The 21,629-nt window shown below is 32.8% G+C and overlaps 1 protein-coding gene across 7 annotated transcripts in view; it reads right to left on the bottom strand.

The window, feature by feature from the left end:
- DPYD (dihydropyrimidine dehydrogenase) overlaps positions 1-21,629 on the bottom strand; it is an 840,660-nt gene that overhangs the window by 648,531 nt on the left and 170,500 nt on the right. For all 7 annotated transcript variants that reach the window (XR_004664922.4, XM_008960544.5, XM_055115757.3 and 4 more), the window contains one exon: positions 11,397-11,484. Coding sequence is in view for 5 of the 7 variants with exons in the window: in XM_008960544.5 (XP_008958792.1) it covers positions 11,397-11,484 (88 nt within the window). In the remaining 2 variants the exon portion in view is untranslated. The remainder of the gene's footprint in view (positions 1-11,396; positions 11,485-21,629) is intronic.

Below are 21,629 nucleotides of genomic sequence, written 5' to 3'. Positions count from 1 at the left end.
ACTGAATGTGAATTCTGCTTATACTATGCACAAGCAATATGACTGGGGAAATGTCATATCTCTCAGCCTCGGTTTCATCACTTGAGACATGAAGATCAAAATTCCTTCTTCGTCAGGCATATTTATATTATGCATTTTTTAACTGTGCATGGATAAGATGCCTATTCCATTATGTACTATACAATAGATTCAGTGAACTTAGGTTCCCACTCTACCCCTTTAGGCTTTTTGTCCCTAAAAAGATTTTGTTAAATGTTAATACTGTGAGTTTAAGATTTTAATATTTACTAAATAAATATTAAATAAATATTCCATGTTAGGAAGTAGAATAAGAAATACAAAAAGAAAGAAGCAAAATGTATGCACAGAAAATCACTAATCTAGCAAACCATAAAAAATAAATGACATGGGGGCATATGAATGGTGGTAAAATTTTTTATATAGAACCTATATAAATTTTAAGTCACTTCTATTACTCCTATTTTCTGCATCCTATCCTCCCTGCTCTATTTAATGAACTTGAGAACTTACAATCTTCCCCATGAGTTAGTCAAAATAACTTAGTCTATGTGTGAACGTGTATTCAATTCATTATTCATCAAATATGTGAGAGTGCTTTTGGTAAGCACTAGATATGAACGAAGAATTAATATTGTTGCCTCTATATTGTTCTAGCTAAATGAAATAAAACTTTCATCTGTATCAAAACCCATTCTTTTCAGGTAACATTTCTTTTAAAGACCTATATCAATACTTCAGCTTTTTTCCAATTGGAAGCATAATGCCAGAAAGCACTTTGTACAACAGCCTTTTGATGATTGTGTTTGTTAATATATATTTGCGGTAGTCTTATATTTTTATGACGTGTCTTATTTTTTCTTTTATTAAGGTCAGAGATCATGTCTAATCAACCCCTTTTGGCTCTAAGCATATAGGCAACTACATATATAATACTAGAAACTGAACTACTGATTACTACTTATCATCTTCTTTTTAGACAGAGTCTGGCTCTGTCACCCAGGCTGGAGTGCAGTGGCGATATCTTGGCTCACTGCAACTTCCACCTCCCAGGTTTAAGCAATTCTGCTGCCTCAGCCTCACAAGTAGCTGGGACTATAGGCATGCACCATCACGCCCGGCTAATTTTTGCATTTTTTTAGTAGAGACGGGATTTTTCCATGTTGGCCAGGCTGGTCTTGAACTCCTGACTACAAGTAATCCAGCCGCCTCGGCCTCCCAAATTGAGGGGATTACACACGTTAGTCTCTGCACCTGGCCTACTTATCTTTTAATATTGAAAATGAAAATCTCCATAAAAGGCAAAAATAAGAAAGTGCTTTATAGTTTTTGAATTATCAATTAAATTAAATAACATGAATATATGTTTTAAAATTATAAAAGCCCCACTTTATCCAGGGAAAATAATTATAAATGCAATAAATTTTATAAGAAATTTAGAGGCTTAAGTTTTTCATTTCCAGTAAGTTATTAAATTTGAAGAGAGAAAGAAAAAGATGAAATACTATTTTATTTAGTGTGTAGTAGAGTTTGTATAATTTGCTTCAAAGAGATAGGATACTTTTCTACATCGAAACACTAATACAAATACAAAAACAAAGACGTCAAAGCTAGTCATCGTTAGAGTTGAAAAAAAAAACATTGGGCATTGAAAGAATTCTACAATTTCATTTATGAATATTACACAGCTTGCAAGCAAATGAGAATCTTTAAGTTTGAGAAATTATTGAAAGGTGAAGATTATTAATCAAAGAATCTCATATTAATGTGAAATATATATATATTCAAACATATATAACTTACATATAAAATGCTGAAAACTTTTTCTTTAATGATTATTTATGCCATGCCAAAAGACACATGATTATTTATGCCATTAAATCTAGACTGTAATATCACACCATTTGTTCTATACAAAAAAGTCAGACTATTTTGTGCGAGTTTGCTCTTTATTGACAAGAATATGAGCAATTCCTTAATTGACAGACTGTTGTGATGCATAGTAGAGTGTGTTATTATATTCTACAGTGGACATAAAAGGGTTTTTCAAAAAAGCCTCCATTCTAAGTACATAATTTAAACCCATTAATAGCTTCAAAATATAATTAGTATCAATTCTAATAATTTACTTTAAAAATTTTAATTTTTCAAAGTAGTTTTCAAAAAAACTAAACTCAAGTTTCTTTAACATGAAGTCTATTACATTATACTTTTTACTCAACATTCAAGACGTTAATAGCACTTATAAAATTTGGTCATGATAGCAAATGTTCCAGCCTTTTATATTGTAATAATATTTCATAATCTGCATACTTTGTTAATATCGATAGTATAGTGTAATACAAAGGCACACTGAACAAGAAATCTAGAAAATTCAATTATACTATCAAGCAGCTGTGTCATTAGCTTTGCTGGGTTTCAAATTTCTTTTCTATACAATGAGATGCCTAGTTCAATTACATTTTCTTTTGATCTATATTCTGTTACATTGACTTTTACTTATTAATATTAAAAAATACCCAAACTAGTATCCTATGTGTTTCTTATACAGATTTTCCTTGTCTTAATATTGTGAAAGAAAATAGTTGTGATTCCAATTTAATTTATATATATTTATTTAGTTTTTATATCATTAGTGTTTTTTAAAAATAATTTAAATTTTATCAAATATTTACAAAAGCATATGTTTAAATTTGTCTATACTACACACAACCACAAACAATATGATGTTACTTGTTTCATATAAAATTGGCTTAAGATGTATAATAAAAATCCTTTCTCATTTATACTAACATGACTCTTGGACTTATAGTTGTTTACATTTTATAACTTATAATTGACTAACATTTGCTTTGAGCTACAGGCTTTTCAAATCTGAACTTCCTCTATTAAAGCAAAAGTGAATAAAATCAGTGACTATTACACATTGTAATACAATTGTATTACACATTGAGCTGTGATTAAAAGTAAAAATGAGCCGGGAGCTGTAATCCCAGCACTTTGGGAGGCCGAGGCAGGTGGATCATGAGGTCAGGAGATGGAGACCATCCTAGCTAACACGGTGAAACCTCGTCTTTACTAAAATACAAAAAATTAGCCGGGCATGGTGGCACACGCCTGTAGTCTCAGCTACTCGGGAGGCTGAGGCAGGAGAATGACTTGAACCCGGGAGGAGGAGGTTTCAGTGAGCCGAGATTGTGCCACTGCACTCCAGTCTGGCGACAGAGCAAGACTCCATCTCAAAAAAAAAAAAAAAAAAGTAAAAATGTAACCTTGTGAAGTTATATATATATATCAAAACAGAAGCAAGATACATCTTATATAAGCATTAATGACTCAATAGATAATGTTATATCCATCTATCCTTTTCACACGATACATTCAATTAAGATGTGATATTTTAACAATAATACCCCAGTCCTTTGTCTTTAACTCTAGTAAATTAAGTATTCCACAATTTGCCAGATTCAAGACTAGGAAGCTATTTATTAAAATTAAAGTCTGGATTCTGGAAAATTTAGTTAATAGTTACATTAACTACAGTAACATTAGTAATAAATGAATGAGTCAAGGTGGGCATACATTTACATTAATAATTAGAAATTAATATTTTATTATAGTCTGAACATGGTGCTCAATATTTATTCTGTAGAACTCTTTCAGTTTACAAAGCTAGTTTTACACGCAGAAAAAAGCTAGGATACTCTGAAAATAAGTGTAATGTCAAGGAGATGCTTTTAGTTAATAACAAAATATACTACACAGCAAAGAAATTAAAATAGCTTGGTCCTGTTACATATAGATAGGTAGGACAAAGAAGATTTGAAAATAGATCTAAATAAATATGGAATCAAATAGGCAATAAAGGTGGCATTAGTATACTAGAGTAATTATTCAAAAAACGTATTTGGAACTATTTTAGCAATTTGGGAGGAAAATCTTGGTATTTCTCTCACTCCTTATACCACAATGAAAACTTAGAATAGGGTCTGTCATGTGCTATTGTGAAACCTCTCAGCTTTACTTTATTTAATTTTACTACTGAATTTTAATATATTGTTTTTATTATAAAACGTATGTTCATTATAAGAAGCAAAGTCATTTAGAGATTTATAAGGAAAATGTTAGAAACCTAACTTCACCCTACACTAACCTCAATCAAATGAAGAAACTAAATTACATCCTCCCCTTTTTTGTTTATATACAGATTAAATTTTTTTCTAAAAGTAGTGTCATACTATTCACATTACTATGCAATTTGTCCTCTTTCACTTACTACAAATATCCTTTTAGACCAATAAATATAAAATGCAATTTTAAGAACTGTTTCTTAACTTTCCATAATATAAATATAGCCTAATAGATTGAGCTGATACTAAAGTATTCACCCGTTTTTATTACTTCAAACAATGCTATAATTGCTTTAAATAATATACTTGTATATGTGTCCCTTTACATTGTAATTACTTTATTTCTCTAGGTAGAACAAATTAATAAAGCATGCTGGTGAAACAGTACATATATTTTTAATTCTCAAATATATACCCATCATATCAAACTTCTTTCCTTCCTGCTGAGTAACATAGGGGTTTACTTTTCAACTTCAACAATTTGATGAGAGAAAACTGGTATCTCATCTTTTCATTTACATCTTACTGACTAATATGCAAGTAGGCTAATTTTAATATGATTAATAGTCACTTATATGACTTCTATAATAGTAAAATTTTTGCCTATGCCTGCACTGAGTTATCCTTCTCATATAAATTTTCAGGAGCTCTTTGAGTAACAAAGATGTTAACACTTGGACTGAAACATGCATGGCAAATAATTTTTCACTTGGTTTCAAGTGTGGTTAGTTTTTATTTTAAAATATATTTTTAAAATGCAGGTAGTAAAATGTCCTCTCACATATTTTATAGCTGCTTGTAATTAAACATCCTTAAATATGTACTTTTAATATCTAGGTTAGTCCACCTGAAAAGAATTCTAGGAGATAACCTATGAAAGATTCTAAAAGTAAAGTCAAAATTATTCCAGATCTACTTATTGAAGCAGTAATTAATTTTCCACTGAATTGAAATGTCCTCCTTATTATATATTACATACTCATATTTACTTGGTTCTATTTATAGACTCTCATCTGTTTGAGAAATGTATATTCCTGCACCAATACTACATTGTTTTGATTACAGTAGCTTTGTAGTATCAGTATCTGATATAATAAATCTTTTTTGTCTTCATTTTTTAAAGTTTCTTTCTTCCATATATCTCCCCAATTACTACTGCTATATTTTCCTACAAAATCTCTGGGTTTTTTTTTTATCAGTTTAGACTATCCACTCATTCTTAAATATCTACCGCACTTTTCCAGGGCATATTGAAAACTAATTATCTGCCATGACTCTTCTAATTATAAATTAAAATTATAGGAAAATAGCTTTTAAGTCATGAATAGGCATGTCCAAGGACTGAAAATAACAAGGCAGTAAGTAGACCAGAGAAATCAGTGGGAATCATCTTAAAGGCATTTGCCAAACCATGTAAACAAAGGCTTCTGTTTTAAGGGTCTCCAAGGATATAGGTTTTAGAAAAAAAAGTTCAAGGCCCACCTAAAGTCTGAGTCTAACATAAGACTCAGTCATAAAGCTAGGATTGTGTAAGTCCACATCACCAGAAAGAGAAATTAAAATTAACCCCACCTAGGTCCCACCTGGAACTGCACAGAAACTTTTCAGTCTTAAACTTGGGTACGCAAGAAAAAGAGGGAAAATAATGTCCTTAGCAAATTAAATTTATATTTGTATTTTTGGTCTGATTCACACAATCTTGGTGACTCGAAAAAAAACATTAAGTGAGGAATTTAGTTTAAGGTGGTCCCAGAGGACTGGCGGTAAAGCCACTGCCTGAGGGAAGCAAATATAAATCCCTTGTAAAGAAACATGCATGCTTCACAGTTCTCAGAGAATTTCCTCCAATAAGGCATCAACACAAATGACAGAGTAAAAAAATAATAATAAAAATTCAATGAACATACAAGGGAACACAAAGCACTCAGTGGAGGCAACAGATAGCACAGACAGTATCATCAGACTCGCAGAGACTTTTAATAGTAAAATTGACAGAATATGAAAACGAATATTTTAAGTTTTAAGAAATAAAAGGCGGCCAGGTGCGGTGGCTCACGCCTGTAATCCCAGCACTTTGGGAGGCCAAAGCAGGCAGACCACGAGGTCAGGAGTTGGAAAGCATCCTAGCTAACACGGTGAAACCCTGTCTCTAATAAAAATACAAAAAAAAAAAAAAAATTAGCCGGGCGTGGTGGCGGGTGCCTGTAGTCCCAGGTACTCTGGAGGCTGAGGCAGGAGAATGGCGTGAACCCGGGAGGCGGAGCTTGCAGTGAGCAGAGATTGCGCCACTGCACTTCAGCCTGGGTGACAGAGCAAGACTCTGTCTTAAATAAATAAATAAATAAAAATAATAATAAAAGTCTTGAAAAGATTAATAAAAAGCTGGCAGATTAGGAAAAAAGCACAAAAAACTCTTAGAAATGAAAGATATAATTGTAGCTCAAAACTCAATGGACCATTTTAACAGCATATTTGAAACTGGTGAAGAAATTATTAGTAAACTTCAAAACAGAATTGAAGGAAATTATCTATAATGAAACCCCCACACTGTAAATAAAAAGACAAATGTATGAAACCTAAGAGTCATTGAGAACAAAGTAAAAAGATTTAACATGTATCTAATAAGAGCTTCATAAAGAAAGAGAGACAGTGAGATCTTTCCCAAAATGATGAAAGAAATCAATCCAGTTTCAATAATTGCAAAGAAAAATAAGTGGGACAAATAAAAAGAAATATGGACTTAGATAAATCATGGTAAAATTGTTGAACATCAAAAACTAAGAGATCTTTAAAACAGCACCCCAAAGGCATATTAACCTCAAATGAACAATAATTAGACTTCCATTCATTTTTCAATAGTAGCATTGTATGATAAAAGGCCCCAAAATGGTAAGTTCTATGAAGTGGAAAAATAGTAATAATCATTGCCAACCCTGAATTCTATAATTAGTGAAAAAACTTTCCAAAAGTAAAAAAATGGAAATAAAAATAGTTCAGAAACAAAAATTAAGATAGTCTGGCAACAAAAAAAAACCCTTTCTGAATAAAATTTTATTTATTCCAAGTAGAACTGCTTCCACATGGAAATTGCAACACTGAAAAAATTGACAAAAATATGAATAAAGCTAATCCAATATTGACTAAATAAAGCAATTATAATACTCTCATCAAATTTTAAAAGAGAGAATTAATATCCACAGAACATCTTGTAACATGGAAAGAGGTAATTAGAATTAAACCTCATTCTATGACACAAAACCCACTCACATTGATATTCTAAATGACACAAACCAACCCATAATACATAGGCCAAAATTGGCAGGTCATCTGTAATGAAAACTGGCACGAGTTCAGAATTACTTATTTAAATCACATGGCATACTCAACTCAGCAACTCTGCAGGATTATGGCTTGTGTACCCTCTAGGAATATAAGAGAGATAGAGGTGGGTGTGTGTGTGTGCATTTGTGTGTGTGTGTGTGTGTGTAGAGCTTTATTAAGATATAATCTACATAGCATATGTACACCAATTAATTTAGAACACTGATTTTTGAATCACTCAAAAAAGATACTCCATCACCACTAGTAGTCATTACCCACTTTTATAAATACTCCTCACCTATTTTTGCCTAATTCTCCAAACCAAGTCCCAGGAAATCACTTACCTACTTTCTGTTTCTATATATTTGTCTATTACGGGCATTTTCTAAAATATTCCTCCTAACTGTAATTCTATAACTTTGGAGACATGCTGGTCAAAGGAGATAGAGGTTTTGTTTTGTTTTAAAGCTTTGTTCTCTTGAGCACTGTCTTATGGAAGATAGATAAGTCAATACTCTTTAAATGAATAGAGGGGTAAATACTTATTATCCAACAATAAAGATGAAGGAACTGACCTCGTGTACCAAGGGAAACCTGAAATCTTATCACTACTTTTTGTTGCATATATCTAAATCTTCACATTTTAAAAAATTACTGGGTTATAAATTACGGACTTTCCAACATTTTTTCTTCCACTTACTTCTTTAATATAATAGTGGGAGAAACCCCAATCAACTTACATAATAGATTATGTATTTGGACATTAGTTTCTAGGCATTGGGGAGTAACTACAGTTACTGAGCAAGGAAGTCAGAATTTGAGCAAAGCTTTAGAAAGTTATTCTGGAAATGATCAATATTTTGTTTGATAAGAGTATAAACCATTCAGCCATTGAAACTGAAAGGCAAACTGGAAAGCAGAAAGCACCAAATCTATTGGTTACATTTCTGCTTTTCTGCTTTGTAACAGCTGTAATATGTGTGTGTGTTTGTGTGTGTGTGTACAATATATGTACAATATATATCCCTCTCAACCATATATATATATATACACACACACATACATGCATACACACAAACACATATCAATGTAACTTTCTTATAAATGCAAACATTATTATCAATAATTTCTTTTATTTATTTATTTATTTTTTATTATACTTTAAGTTTTAGGGTACATGTGCACATTGTGCAGGTTAGTTACATATGTATACATGTGCCGTGCTGGTGCGCTGCACCCACTAACTCGTCATCTAGCATTAGGTATATCTCCCAATGCTATCCCTCCCCCCTCCCCGATCCTTATTAAAAGTAACTGGAAGTTAAAGAAACAACAAAATCGAAGTAGCAGATATTATTGATAATCTCATTATTATCAATAATATCTGCTACTTCGATTTTGCTGTTTCTTTAACTTCCAGTTACTTTTAATAAGGATCTATCACAAAGAAAAACTTTTCTTTTACATCGTGTAATTTAGTCAGCTTTTCTGTAACATATAGTATACATTTATTTATCTATACACAAAATCCACACTAATCTGAATACACAGATTTTATAAACACATGCAAAATCATGGAAAAATCGATGGCTTACACTTTAAAAGTTTTAAGGAGAACATATCTCTATTGTTTTAAAGACAGGATCACGAAGTCAAGGAACACTGTTTAAAACAGCCATTTATTTCACTATATTTATAGACTGATCTCATGCATTCTTATATAAAGTAGTGTTTTTTTAAAAGAAAACCTATCAAGAAATATAACCCAGGATTCACTGTTTGATGACTCTGAAATGTGTACTTCCAATTGAGAGATACAATTGCAAACAACAGCCTGCACAAACCAAACAGAGAAAAACTGACTGAGCGGGGACAATAGAATTGAGTGTACCTTTCAAAACTAGAGCTGTAATCCAGTTTGTAAGAAAATAAAGAATGGAAGTATTGGCCTAAACTCCACTGAATCACAGAAGCCTAACACAATACAAAACAAGTGACATCGTTTTCTCAAAGAGGCGCAAGGCTCATTGAGTCTGGCGATTCAATTACCCTCTCAACCTGGAAAGAACCCCCCTCCTGCGTTGAGGTCTACTGGCAAAGCAATGTGGGACAGCCTACATTGTACACAGCTGGTAAATATCTAAAAAGCTGCAGGCTTTAAAGAACAACAGTCTTTGACCTTTTATGATTGCTACAGTGATCCTTCAACAAAAAATTACAAGAGTTTTTTTTTTTTTGAGGTTTGACAACATATTATCTTCTCAATTAATCATCTTCAAATCTCTCATATTCATATAAAAATCTTTTAAATAGATATCTAAGCACAACGTTCCATTAGGTAAAGAATATGAACAAATTAATGAAACAGAAAGTGGATTTCCAAAAATAGAGATGACTGTGATCTTGCTTAGACATTTTGTAAACTTCCCTAAGAATCCTTTTTGTCTTTTTTTCTATACATTTGTGTAGACCTTGAATAAATGAAGTGTGTACTCATAAAATAACTACTGATTCTGAAATATCTATGAAAAAATTGGGGTAGCATGGATCTTGTAAGATAGTCCGTCATAATTCTCATATTTCCTCATGCTTGATATGAAGAGTGTTAACTTAGATATATTTTTAGCGAAAATACTTGAGACTTCAAACTTTGGATGCTCCTTTTCTGATGAGATCTTTATTAAAAAATGTGATTTTATAAATAGCAGTTTACTTCAAAAACAGCAATCACTTCTATAGTATTTACCATATTGAATGAATAGGGAAACTAATAATTCCACATAAAAAATTGTTGAGTAATCACTATATTAGACATTTTCATATAAAAATATTATTCAGTTTATACTACAACTCTGTAAGATAGATGCTACCTTTCCTTCATAAGTGAAAGTAAGGAGGTAATTATCCCCAGTTTCACAATAAGCGGTTTATCTAAAAATTCAAACCAGACTTCAAATCCTAATAAATGTGACAATGCAGATTTAAATCTGACAATGCAGGAATAATTTTTAAATTCTTTCAAAACCCTAAATTTATATAAAATTATTTATCATTTTTCTCCTAAATTATCTAAGTACTTGAAATATTAAGAAATAACCTTTATATGTAAAAAGGCACCTGGTTGTTGAAGAACGAGGAGTTAAGGTATCTTCACAGCATTTTAGAAAATTAGTGTTAAACCTTGTGAAAGGATTCTCTGTATCTTTATGGGAGACATTGTTCAGCCTTTCCTCATCCTTAAAGGATTAGACACTTGGGCGAGCTCTCAATGCTCTCTTCACAAAAACAATAGGTACTATCAATTATTCAATCAATCAACCATTCACTTAGTGAATGAAAACTGGGCTTAGACTTACATTGATTTTTTTAAAAAATTAAAGATCAAAATTCCTTTTGTTCTACTCATGCCCATATAAGCCTTTTCTTCTAATTTTAGTTGTGTATTTTTTTTGCTACAACTCTATGAGTCATTATGAATTATTTCAAGTCTTAAACAAATTAACTGAATTTTAGTTTTAAAAGTCTATTACCCTGATATATCTATGTGCTAGACTTACTATCAAAGCACACTTTCACAGATATTTCACAAATCATAAATGTGTTTTGATGATCAATGACAGTTCTTGTCTATTAGTATTTAGCAAGCATAAACTAAAATCAATCTTTTCAGTGTCTTGAATTTTAAAAATCATTCATTTTAACACAAACTAATTTTCAAAACAAAAAACAATGAACCTGGATTTTCATGATAAATCACAACTTGGAAGTGCTTAATTAATAAATGTGCCACATTTTAAAATGCCTATAGAAGTCATATTTAATGCTTTAACTGGATTTGCTAAGACAAGCTGTATTTTGTACCCACAGATAATAGAGAACAAGATCAAATACTGTTATTTTCATTTGCAGAGTTAAATCTGAATTTACCTTGTTTGCAATACTTGTGATGAATGATTTAATATCAAGATTAGTTGGACAGCTCTTCTGACAGGGGGCATCTGCACATTTCAGGCATCTAGGAAATAAAATAACTATGTTAAGAAACTACAAGATAAGTGAGATAATCTATTTTCTACCTTATACTCATTCAGAGTCCGTGTCTAGTAAGTATAAATAAAATCGTATCATTTTTAGGTACAAAACATTTTTAAGCAATAAATACAAAGTTTCTGTGTTTCATCTTTGGCACTCCTCCTGGGATGCATAAATGAGAATCATGCTGGCTAGTAACTGTCCCTCCTCTCAGAGTTCCTTCTTGATTTTAAGAGAATCATACTTATTTAGGACATACCATTCCCTCACTCTATCAGTTTTGTTTCATCCTTCACTATGCTGACAATACTTGCATGCAGTTTTTTGTGATAAGGTTTGTAATTTTTTAGACCAAAATTATTATACAAATGCAAAGATTAAAGGTAAAGTCTTATTTTACCACTTGAAATATCCTTTCTTCCACTCTTCCTTCCTTCCAGCTTCCCTCTCTACCTCTCTCTCTCTCTTTCCAATTTTCTGAAGTCTTTCAGCCTCCATCCCATTCACAGGACAACTGAGTTCTGTAACAGATGCCTCAAAGCATAGCCCAGATCCATCCCCTTCAGGACCAAAGCTTTATTCCCACAGCTGCCTTCCCTCTGCTGCTGAAGAGAATGGGCTCCAACAAGGTCAGCCTCCTTTCCAGTAGCAGCACACATCCAATTCAAGGTCAGTGAGCGGGGTTGGAGGCTCTCTGCCCATTCCCATATTTGGGGAACTAGTCTGCAAGGAGCCATTGAAGCATTTATTGTGACTATTTGCTCAGTCCCACTTCCTTCACTCTTCTACAGATGTTAACCTGCATATAAACTTCCTGCATATTAATCTCATCTGACTCTCCTCTCCGGGGGACTGGCCAGAGATATATTCGAACTTTGTTGCACCTAAGAACCACCTGGGAAGCTTGATAAATGGCACAGACTTCACAGAGGAGCCCCTACTGAGTCCAAGTTACTGACTGGGAATCCGCATTTTGAAAAGGGCCTCTGAAGTGATTCTAGTGTTCTTAGTTGGAAGCACATTGTTAGAACAACATTCTATAATTATTCATTCAGGACAACTAAAACCAATGGCCAGACTCATCCTTTATTTGCACATTAACTTATGTGTGTTTTTCTTCATTTATTCATTCATTTAATACATATTTAATAATCCTCCATTACATAGCAGACCCTGGGATATGAGAATATAAAAGTGTTGGAAAAAGATCACCATGGTCCTGCCATCATAGAACATGCAGTTTGAATGAAGTACAGACACAGAAAAAGCCACACACTGGTCAATGTGGTCAATGAGAATCTGGGTGAAATATAGCATGCTATGGGAACACAGATGAAAGACAGTAGTCCTGGAGGGAGGTTGTCAGGACAGGCTTCTTGGGAGGAATAATATTGAAATAGAAGCTTGAAGAACGAGTGGACATTAGGAAAGCAAATGACAGTGGGATTCTGAGTGCAGGGTCACTCAGGATAATTACCCAAGAATAGAAAGAGTATGCACCAGTGCCTGGAAAGAAAAGAACGTGACAAGGTAGGTGAACTAATGAATTTGGTCTAGCATAAAGTGAGAGTGGGAGTAGAAAGAAATGAACGTGGAGACAGACAACTAAAGAAAATATACTACTGCCACATGTGTCAGAAAAACAGCATTCTCCAAGAATTTCACTGAGCATGAATCCTACATTGCTCAGTGACAAAGGTGACTAGCTAGCTCATTTTCTATACACTTCCATGTGTAAAGACCTTGGTTCATTTCCTTCATGAAAACAATACCAGTCTCCTTGTCATTCTTTTGTGAGTAAGAGAGCCCTCTTCATTGTCTGAACCAATTTCTCAGTACCTAATTAATATCTTGTTTTTAAATCTGATCTCTTTTCTCTGGTTTGTGCCCTTAGCCTTCTCTCTAAATTAAATTTTACACAATGAGTACCAAAGGCTTTTCATAATCAATTGTCCTCTCTGAAATGTAGTCATTAAACCTCTTCCCTATCATTTCTCTAAATGCCATTGTTAGATTCACATCTATCATTTAGATGAATTCCTGTCTGCTCATACTTAACGTTTTTTCCCCGAAACACTTTGTTGAGTTCAAAAATAATTTCTTCAAAGTATAATCTGCAGCATACATTGCAAACAATACAAAAAACTCCATAATGTATGGCCTATTTGGTCCTTGATGTTAAAATGAGGTGATATTTATATGTGTAACTGTCATGTGGATAAATATACTAAGCATTAACAGTGGTTTGAAAGGATTTTCTTTTATGTTGCAATATAAAATAGCTAAAAAGTAAATAATATGCCAACTTAAATATCACCTTATTGTTGAAAAAAAGTCTTTTAAACAGTTGTGAAAATATCTGCCATCACACAAAAGTAAGCGCACACACACACATATATGGCACATCATATGGATTCTGGTTATCTCTATGAAGTCACAAGTTTTCTGCTTTTCTTTTTTCTAACACCCAACTTGAATAATAACACAATTAAAAAATAAAGTTATAATGTCAGCAGATATAAGGGAACCAAATTAATGTGCAGTGTATTTTTCCGTTCTTCCAGAGAAATCTTATATTCAACATAAACAGATTCACTTAACAGCATTGACAATGTAAGGATTTTTAGTTGTGGTTATTAAGCCTCTTTACCAAATAATTCTCCTTTTATTATTGAGCTAGTTCACAAATAACAGCTGTTGAAAATGTCAGATGTTAATGAGGCAGGGCCACGCAAACCTGAATTGTAGCATTCCTTTTTCCTTTGGTGTCATGAATATGCCAGAATGGGCAGACTCTGATAATAATACCATCTTGCAATTCTCTAAACGCTCTGCAGACTAAAGTGCATCAGGCTGCCATTAATCCCACTTATCACTCTGACAGCTCAGTAATTACACTACTGCTATAGCCAGGTAGTCCTAATAAAATATCAACCACTGCACTGGAATGCATACTGGTGAGATGTTTTATTAAACTTTGAGCAGTGGGGGTTGATCATCAAGTGACATTAGTGTTGACCTATTTTTCTATTTGACAATAAATTATCCTTTGACCATGCCATAATAGATATTACAGAGTGCATTTACTGCACCAAATCAGAAAGGTACTGCATTACAATGATATAGGCAAATGGTGTAAATAAAATAGCAGAAATGCATGTCAGAATGTTATTACCTAAATTGCTTTAAATGATTGATACCATGAAAAATCACAGACACAGTACTTAGGGGAATATGTCAACAATTATTGTAAACCACAGTTCCACATAAATTTCTCCTTAAAAGTAACATTTAAATTACACTTGTTTTCATCTTTAGTCATTTAATTCCCCTTTTACCTTTCAAAGTTACTCTGTTATAGTGCAGTTTATTTTTAAATGCATAAGCAGCAAAAATTAATTCAGAGAAACAATTATGTCATACTTTTTCCCCCAAATAGTTGTTATACATAAAGAAGTATATTTGATTTTTTTAAACTACAAGAAAACAACTTAGAGTTTTCACTAGGCATACACTTTTTAAATTTTCATATTTAATACAAAGCATAACAATGAATTTGTCGAAGAGCAAAATATAGAATACTTAATAAATGTTAATTTTTTATAATTTGACATGAACATAAAAATGTATGAAAACTTAAGTACTGTTACTTAAAGGCCAAAAACTATTAAAGATATATTTATCCATGATATTTCTCTAGAGAAAGAGAAACATGATTCCTCTTCCCAAATATCCGTGAGGCTAGACAGTTTGACTCCATAGTATGACACCAAAAATATTATAGTGAGTAATGAAACAAGCGGCATTTCATTCTTCACACATCTGAGAACAGATGCCTGCTTCTTTTATTGGTAACCATCCACAGCATTTGGAATTGTAACCTATGCTTGTTAAAGAATTTTCTAGTCAATGAGTTTAAATGGCTGAATTAATTTCTTTCTCAGATAAAAAATAATAATAAAAAAACACATACACACAAAGCTATCTGAAACCCTTAAAACTCACATTGCATTGTCTTAGCTTTGCTAGAGTTTGGTTTAATTGAGTCAGCATGGTTTCATCAGGCCATGTAAATATACGTTAATCTATATATAATGGCATTAAGCAAGAAAGTATTCACATTAAAAATTAAAATATTTTCCTAATATTAACATTTCATTTCCTTAGATATTTAATGTTCTACATCATCATTTGGAAAGTCTACCTAATTTAGATGTATCAGATGGATTCAAAACCTTGTTTCCCTACCCTATAAGCACCAGTGTAGGAAAATACATAATTTAATATCTTCCTCAGTGGTGCAATATGTCTACTGAAAACTGAGCAGAATCAACTATCAGGTTGAAAAGAAATGTGAATAAAGAAATCAAAGTTGGAAGTGTCATACATGTATGAGTTCCACAACTTTTATCCTTTGCTTCCAGACCCTATCATAATAAAGGAGACAAGAAAGATGGCTGGTATCTTTAAAACATGATAGGACTAACTCCATGTTCTGATCCATTAAGCAGTCAAAACAGTCAAAAGCCATCCTCAGCTTCCAATAATTATCTGCCTATTTATACCTCTGTGCTTCTCTTAATAATCCATTAACAGCCCTTCCTATGTACTTCTGACTCTGCTTTTCTGATTACACCACAGGTTCTTAATAGCTTAGGGCTATCTGGAACTAACTTTGAATATTCTTAAATATGCATCTTGGCTCAGCCTCTATTATACTGAGCTGGAAGCTATGATAACATCAATAAAAATAACTGAATTTTTAATGCTGTGCACCATTTGCCTTTTAACCACACCTGTGATGTTCATGTTTTGAGGCTTTTGATATTTATTTGTATTTACAAGTTAATGCCAAACATAATTTTAAATAGCTATTTATCTACTAAAAATTTCCTTTTGCACATGGGTGCTTCAAAACAATTCAAGAGAAGCAAATTTAGAACAGAACACAATTCACACAACTGATGCTCAAAATTATTTGTTGGATGATAATAACCAGGAAGCTGGGAATAAAACACAGTTGAGAACTTTCCTGTAAGTATTTTCTGAAGTCTATGTCAGGGGATTATTGGTTTTACCATATAATAGCTTTAAAATGTATAGTTTATACTTTTTGCATATTTTGAATTAAATGAAGGGACTTACATTAAATTCCATACTCATTATTTATCTTCATCCATAACAGATTCCTAAAAATTTATAAGACTACCTCTATCTCCACCTCATAGATGAGGCTCCAGTCATCTCCCGTAAGCATAAAAGACCAGTGGCCAAGGCAGTGGAGGAAATAACTAAAACACATTTAGTATCTTACACCCAGCACTATCCCATCTACGTACAAAAACAGGTTAGAATTTTAAAAGGTGGTGTTCTAGTGACCCCATCTCTTGATGACATCAGTGCCTGCTTGCCAGAGTAATTTGAAGACTGAGAAAAAAGCAGTTAAGAAGTCACAGCTAGAAAAAGACTACAGTATTATCTCTCCTGGAGTCCAATTTTAGTTTAGGGAAAAAAAAGTGAAAGGTAGTCTTGACTGTCTCCTCAAGAGGCTTCTCAAGTCCAGATGAAAAGGTTGGAGTTTTACAGTATCACACAGTTTTGAAGGCTTACCCAACCTTAGTAGTCATTGAGGCACTATGACTCAGAGAAGGAAAGTGACTTGTCCTAAATCTTCCTCAGAGTTTATGGCAAGCTTTTCTAACTCAATCCATTGCCTGTTCTAGTCTGTAACATTTATTTTCTTCTAATTCATATGCTATTATTAGGAAGCTAGTTTTATTACAATTTTAAGCAACTGTGATTTAGCTGTTTGTGCTGGAAACATACTTTTATTAGCATATTCTTATTAAAAATTAAATATGCTACAAAATCCTCAATAGCATAAGAAACCACAACCCCAATCAAGTACTTTGTGCTGTCTCACAAGCAAATAAAATATCTTCATAAAAACTTAGTACATATCACCTTTTATAAAATTTTAAACAAAGCTTGTCCTATTTTACTATACAGGAAAAATATATTTATGACTATTAAAGACTGTTGCTCTTAAACGTATTTGTTTCACTTTCTTACCCTGGAAGATATTTGGATAAAGAAGAAAAAGATTAAAAAATAGGCTTTTGGTATACAGTGGTGGAATACGAAAGACGTGATGGAAATTGTATACATTAATAACTGCAAAGGAGTCATTGGAAGAAAATACACACATCATGAATACAGGTACAGGCAGTTATAACCAGGAATGAAAAGAGAACAGAGCCCATATGAAGAAAGTAGCGTCAGTACTTAACAATTTCTGAATCTACTGGGGCTCTCACTTATTGGAAATATAAACGATATAAAAATGAAAAGATTTAAATAGCAACACTAAACAACAATGACCAAAAGGCCAAAAGAAAATGTTTTTTGTTTTTTGTATTTTTTTGTTGTTGGTGGTGGTGTGTGTTTGTTTTTTTGTTGCTAAACGAATGTACTGATAATTATGCTGAAAATTATGGGATTGAATGAAATTACTGTAGGTTGCAGCATGAAGGAAAAGTGTCCCAATTCTGACTACTCTCTGTTAGAAATTTATTTATGGAGCATAAGATCATGGTTTATAAACTGAATTCTTAAAACTGAACAAAAAATAAGTTATTAATTACAACTATTAGAAGTAATTAAATATTAGCTATTCACCAGTTTTTATATATCAATAATACAGAAACAGTAACAGTAAAGACAATGAATACCAGAAAAAAATACGTAAAAGCATTCATTAAATGTTTTCTTGCCCAGTAGATATCTTGGCACTAAAATAGCTGATATAATTTGATCCCTGTCACCTGCAGCTACAAGTGAGGTACACTTTAATCAAGAAAACCAGAGAATACCATAGATAAAAGCTCTGCTTTATGTCCTGGAGGGACGGACTTGTTGGCGACACTCTCCTAGGAAGCCATTCTTTATTCACCTTAAAGATGGTGGGGATTGAGAGTATGTACTTAAAGGGATTGAGGAAGATGGCAAGATTCAAGAAGATCAGAGTTTCCTCTGTCTTGTAGTAATGAGGAAAATAGTGATAAGCCATGTACCTAGGATAGGATGCTTTATAGAATCTGTCTATATTTAGCATAAGTCAGTCAGATAATACATAGCATATATGTATGTAGCTATGTATGTACATAGCATATATGCATGCACCCAGCCTTTCGTGTATACTAATATTAAGTGCTCAAATGTGCTTGCTCATCCAAGGCCTTTAAGTGTATTAACTCAGAAAGCGTAGCATTGAGGTTAAGAGTACAAGTGCTGGTGCTTGATTGCCCATATTTAATTTTTGACTTCACTTTACTGGTTTTAACACATTAGGCAAAGGACTTAAACTCTCTGACATGACTTTTCTCATGTGCAAATGGGGATAACTTGTACATCAAATTGTTGCGATAATTTTTAAAGATTATACCCTTATATGCATTTCTTTAGTAACTTAACAGGTATTCTCTACAATCTTCAATATATTCTGAAACTTATATATTGCTTTCTCTTCTTTAATGTGGAAGGAATTAGTGAAGAGTCAAAGTATAATGTTTTATAATTATTTATGTACATTAAACATAGTAGACATCTGACAAACATATACATATGCTTTAAGGGTTCATTTTCTCCATACGGGATTTCAGAAGAAGGAAAAGTTATTTTCCTCTCAGGAGAACCAGAGAAGCCTTCTTAGATAGAGAAACTTATGCTGAAAGTTGAGGAACAGGTAGGATTTGACCATGTAGAGCTTAGTATAATAGAACTTAATACTGAGAGCAAGTTATCAATGCTCTATGGTTCTTCTTTTTATTCTACACAGCAGCTGCCACCACACCATGTACATTTTAACTGCTCAATAATGTGAAATGAATGAACAAATGAATTAAAAAAATACAGGGAAAAGAAACTATTGCCTAATGCAATCCATTAAAATAGATTATGCCACTGCCACTGCACCATGTACATTTAACTACTCAATAATGTGAAAAGAACGAATGAATTAATGAAAAAAATACAGGGAAAAGGGGAAAAGAAACTATTGCCTAATGCAATCCATGAAGATAGATTATGGGTTCATCCAGGACAAAGGGTATAATTTGGCCAGGCACGGTGACTCACACCTGTAATCCTAGCACTGTGGGAGGCCACGGCGGGCGGATCACGTGGTCAGGAGATAGAGACCACCCTGGCTAACACGGTGAAACCCCATCTCTACTAAAAATTCAAAAAAATTAGCCAGGCGTGGTGGCGCGCACCTGTAATCCCAGCTACTCGGGAGGCTGAGGCAGGAGAATCACTTGAACCTGGGAGGCGGAGGTTGCAATGAGCAGAGATTATGCCACTGCACTCCAGCCTGGGCGACAGAGCAATACTCCATCTCAAATTAATAAATAAAACAAAAGACAATAATTCATCTTTGGTTCTCAGTGCGTATCCTATTAGCTGGCACATATATAAGTGCTCATATGCGTTTAAGAAACATTTCTCAGTCACTGTACTTCAGGAAATCAAACAACAAAAATACATGTCAATCTCATCAGTGGTCCAATATTATTTACAGTGTACTGTATATGGAATCCTTTCTTCTTGAGGCTTTTGGTTGTTTCCCCATGGTAATGGTATGATGTAAAAAATATTCTTCTAAAATAATTAAATTAAAAATGACAGGTTGGACAACACAATGTACTGTGAAGCTTCTACTTTTGAAAATGGCTACATTCTAGCTAAAAATGTAATTGATCCGTATTATGGTTGCGTATGTTTGAAAAGTATCTGAAGGATGCAACTGGTAAGTATGAGAATATATGTGACAAAAGACGCTTTCCTTTATTCCTGCTCCACACATTATCTCTAGCTATTCTGTACAGCCTATCTCCCTTCCCTTTTTCAATTGTTATCATCTAATGAGATGGCAACAAAATATTTCTCATGTTCCAGGGTAAGGCAGCAAATTTCCGTGACAAAATAGGCTATCCATGTATAAATATGGTCTATCTTTCTGTAAGTTCTGAAAGTTATACATTGCTTTCTCTTCTTTAATGTGGAAGGAATTAGTGAAGAGTCAAAGAGTAATGTTTTACAATTATTTATGCACAATAAGCAGAGTAGACATCTGACAAATATATACATATGCTTTAAGTGTTCAGTCCAACCATTTTTACATTTTGCACTGGTCATATGAATTGACTAGGCAAAAGCAAACCAATGATACTCCCATATATGAATTTCCTTTCTCAAAATCGTTCCAAAGCTTTACAAAGAATTCAGTTAAGAGTTTTAATAGAGAAGAGTTTTAAAGAGTTCAGTTAACAGCTTTAATAGAGAAATACCTATATCTTATATACCACATTAATTTGAATAAGTTTACATAAATGCAACCACATATATCCATAATAGAGAATAGTTATGCATTTAGTTAACACGTAGCCATATTCTGAAGCCCAAGGTTCAGAGTATTTTTTACAGTCCAATCACTTTATAGTTACCATTTTTAATTTAACAATAACAAGCCATATGTAATTTTTTTTTTGCAAACCAAGATATTGTTCCCTGCTCACCACAACTATGGTTTCCTTCATATTCTAGACAGCTGTTACATGATGCTCAATACACTTTTGATCCTTCACAGACCTTGATGACAGTACTAACAGTTTTTATTACAGCTTTCTTATTGCACTGTAATCTTATTTCACCTGGACCATTTCCCCACTAGCATCATAAACTCTTTGATTTATATCAAATAATTATTCCAGGTTTCATAGAAAAAAAAGGAATTATTTTGTGTTGCATATTCACATGCTATGCAAATTATCTTCTTAATTTTTGAAACACCTGTTGTATGTTTATCTTAATTTCAATTCAGCCCTTTAGAAAAGTTTAAAAAACTAATATATATTTTTCATAGATGCCCTAGAAGTAAACCTTTCAGCAAACTTCAAAACAGAGAAAGCTCTATATTTTATGACATATTTGTGGGCAATTTCAGAAATAATATATTAGTAATAGTAATCTGACATATAGATTTAGAGTGCATGTACCCTAGAACTTAAGATAAAAATAAAAATTTTTTAAAAAGAGGTGAAAAAGGAACTCAAATTGTTAAATCCATAA

Source organism: Pan paniscus, chromosome 1, assembly GCF_029289425.2.
Source record: "Pan paniscus chromosome 1, NHGRI_mPanPan1-v2.0_pri, whole genome shotgun sequence".
NCBI classification, from domain to species: domain Eukaryota; kingdom Metazoa; phylum Chordata; class Mammalia; order Primates; family Hominidae; genus Pan; species Pan paniscus.
Note: the sequence above shows the minus strand (reverse complement) of the source record. Positions and strands in the feature narration are given on the sequence as shown.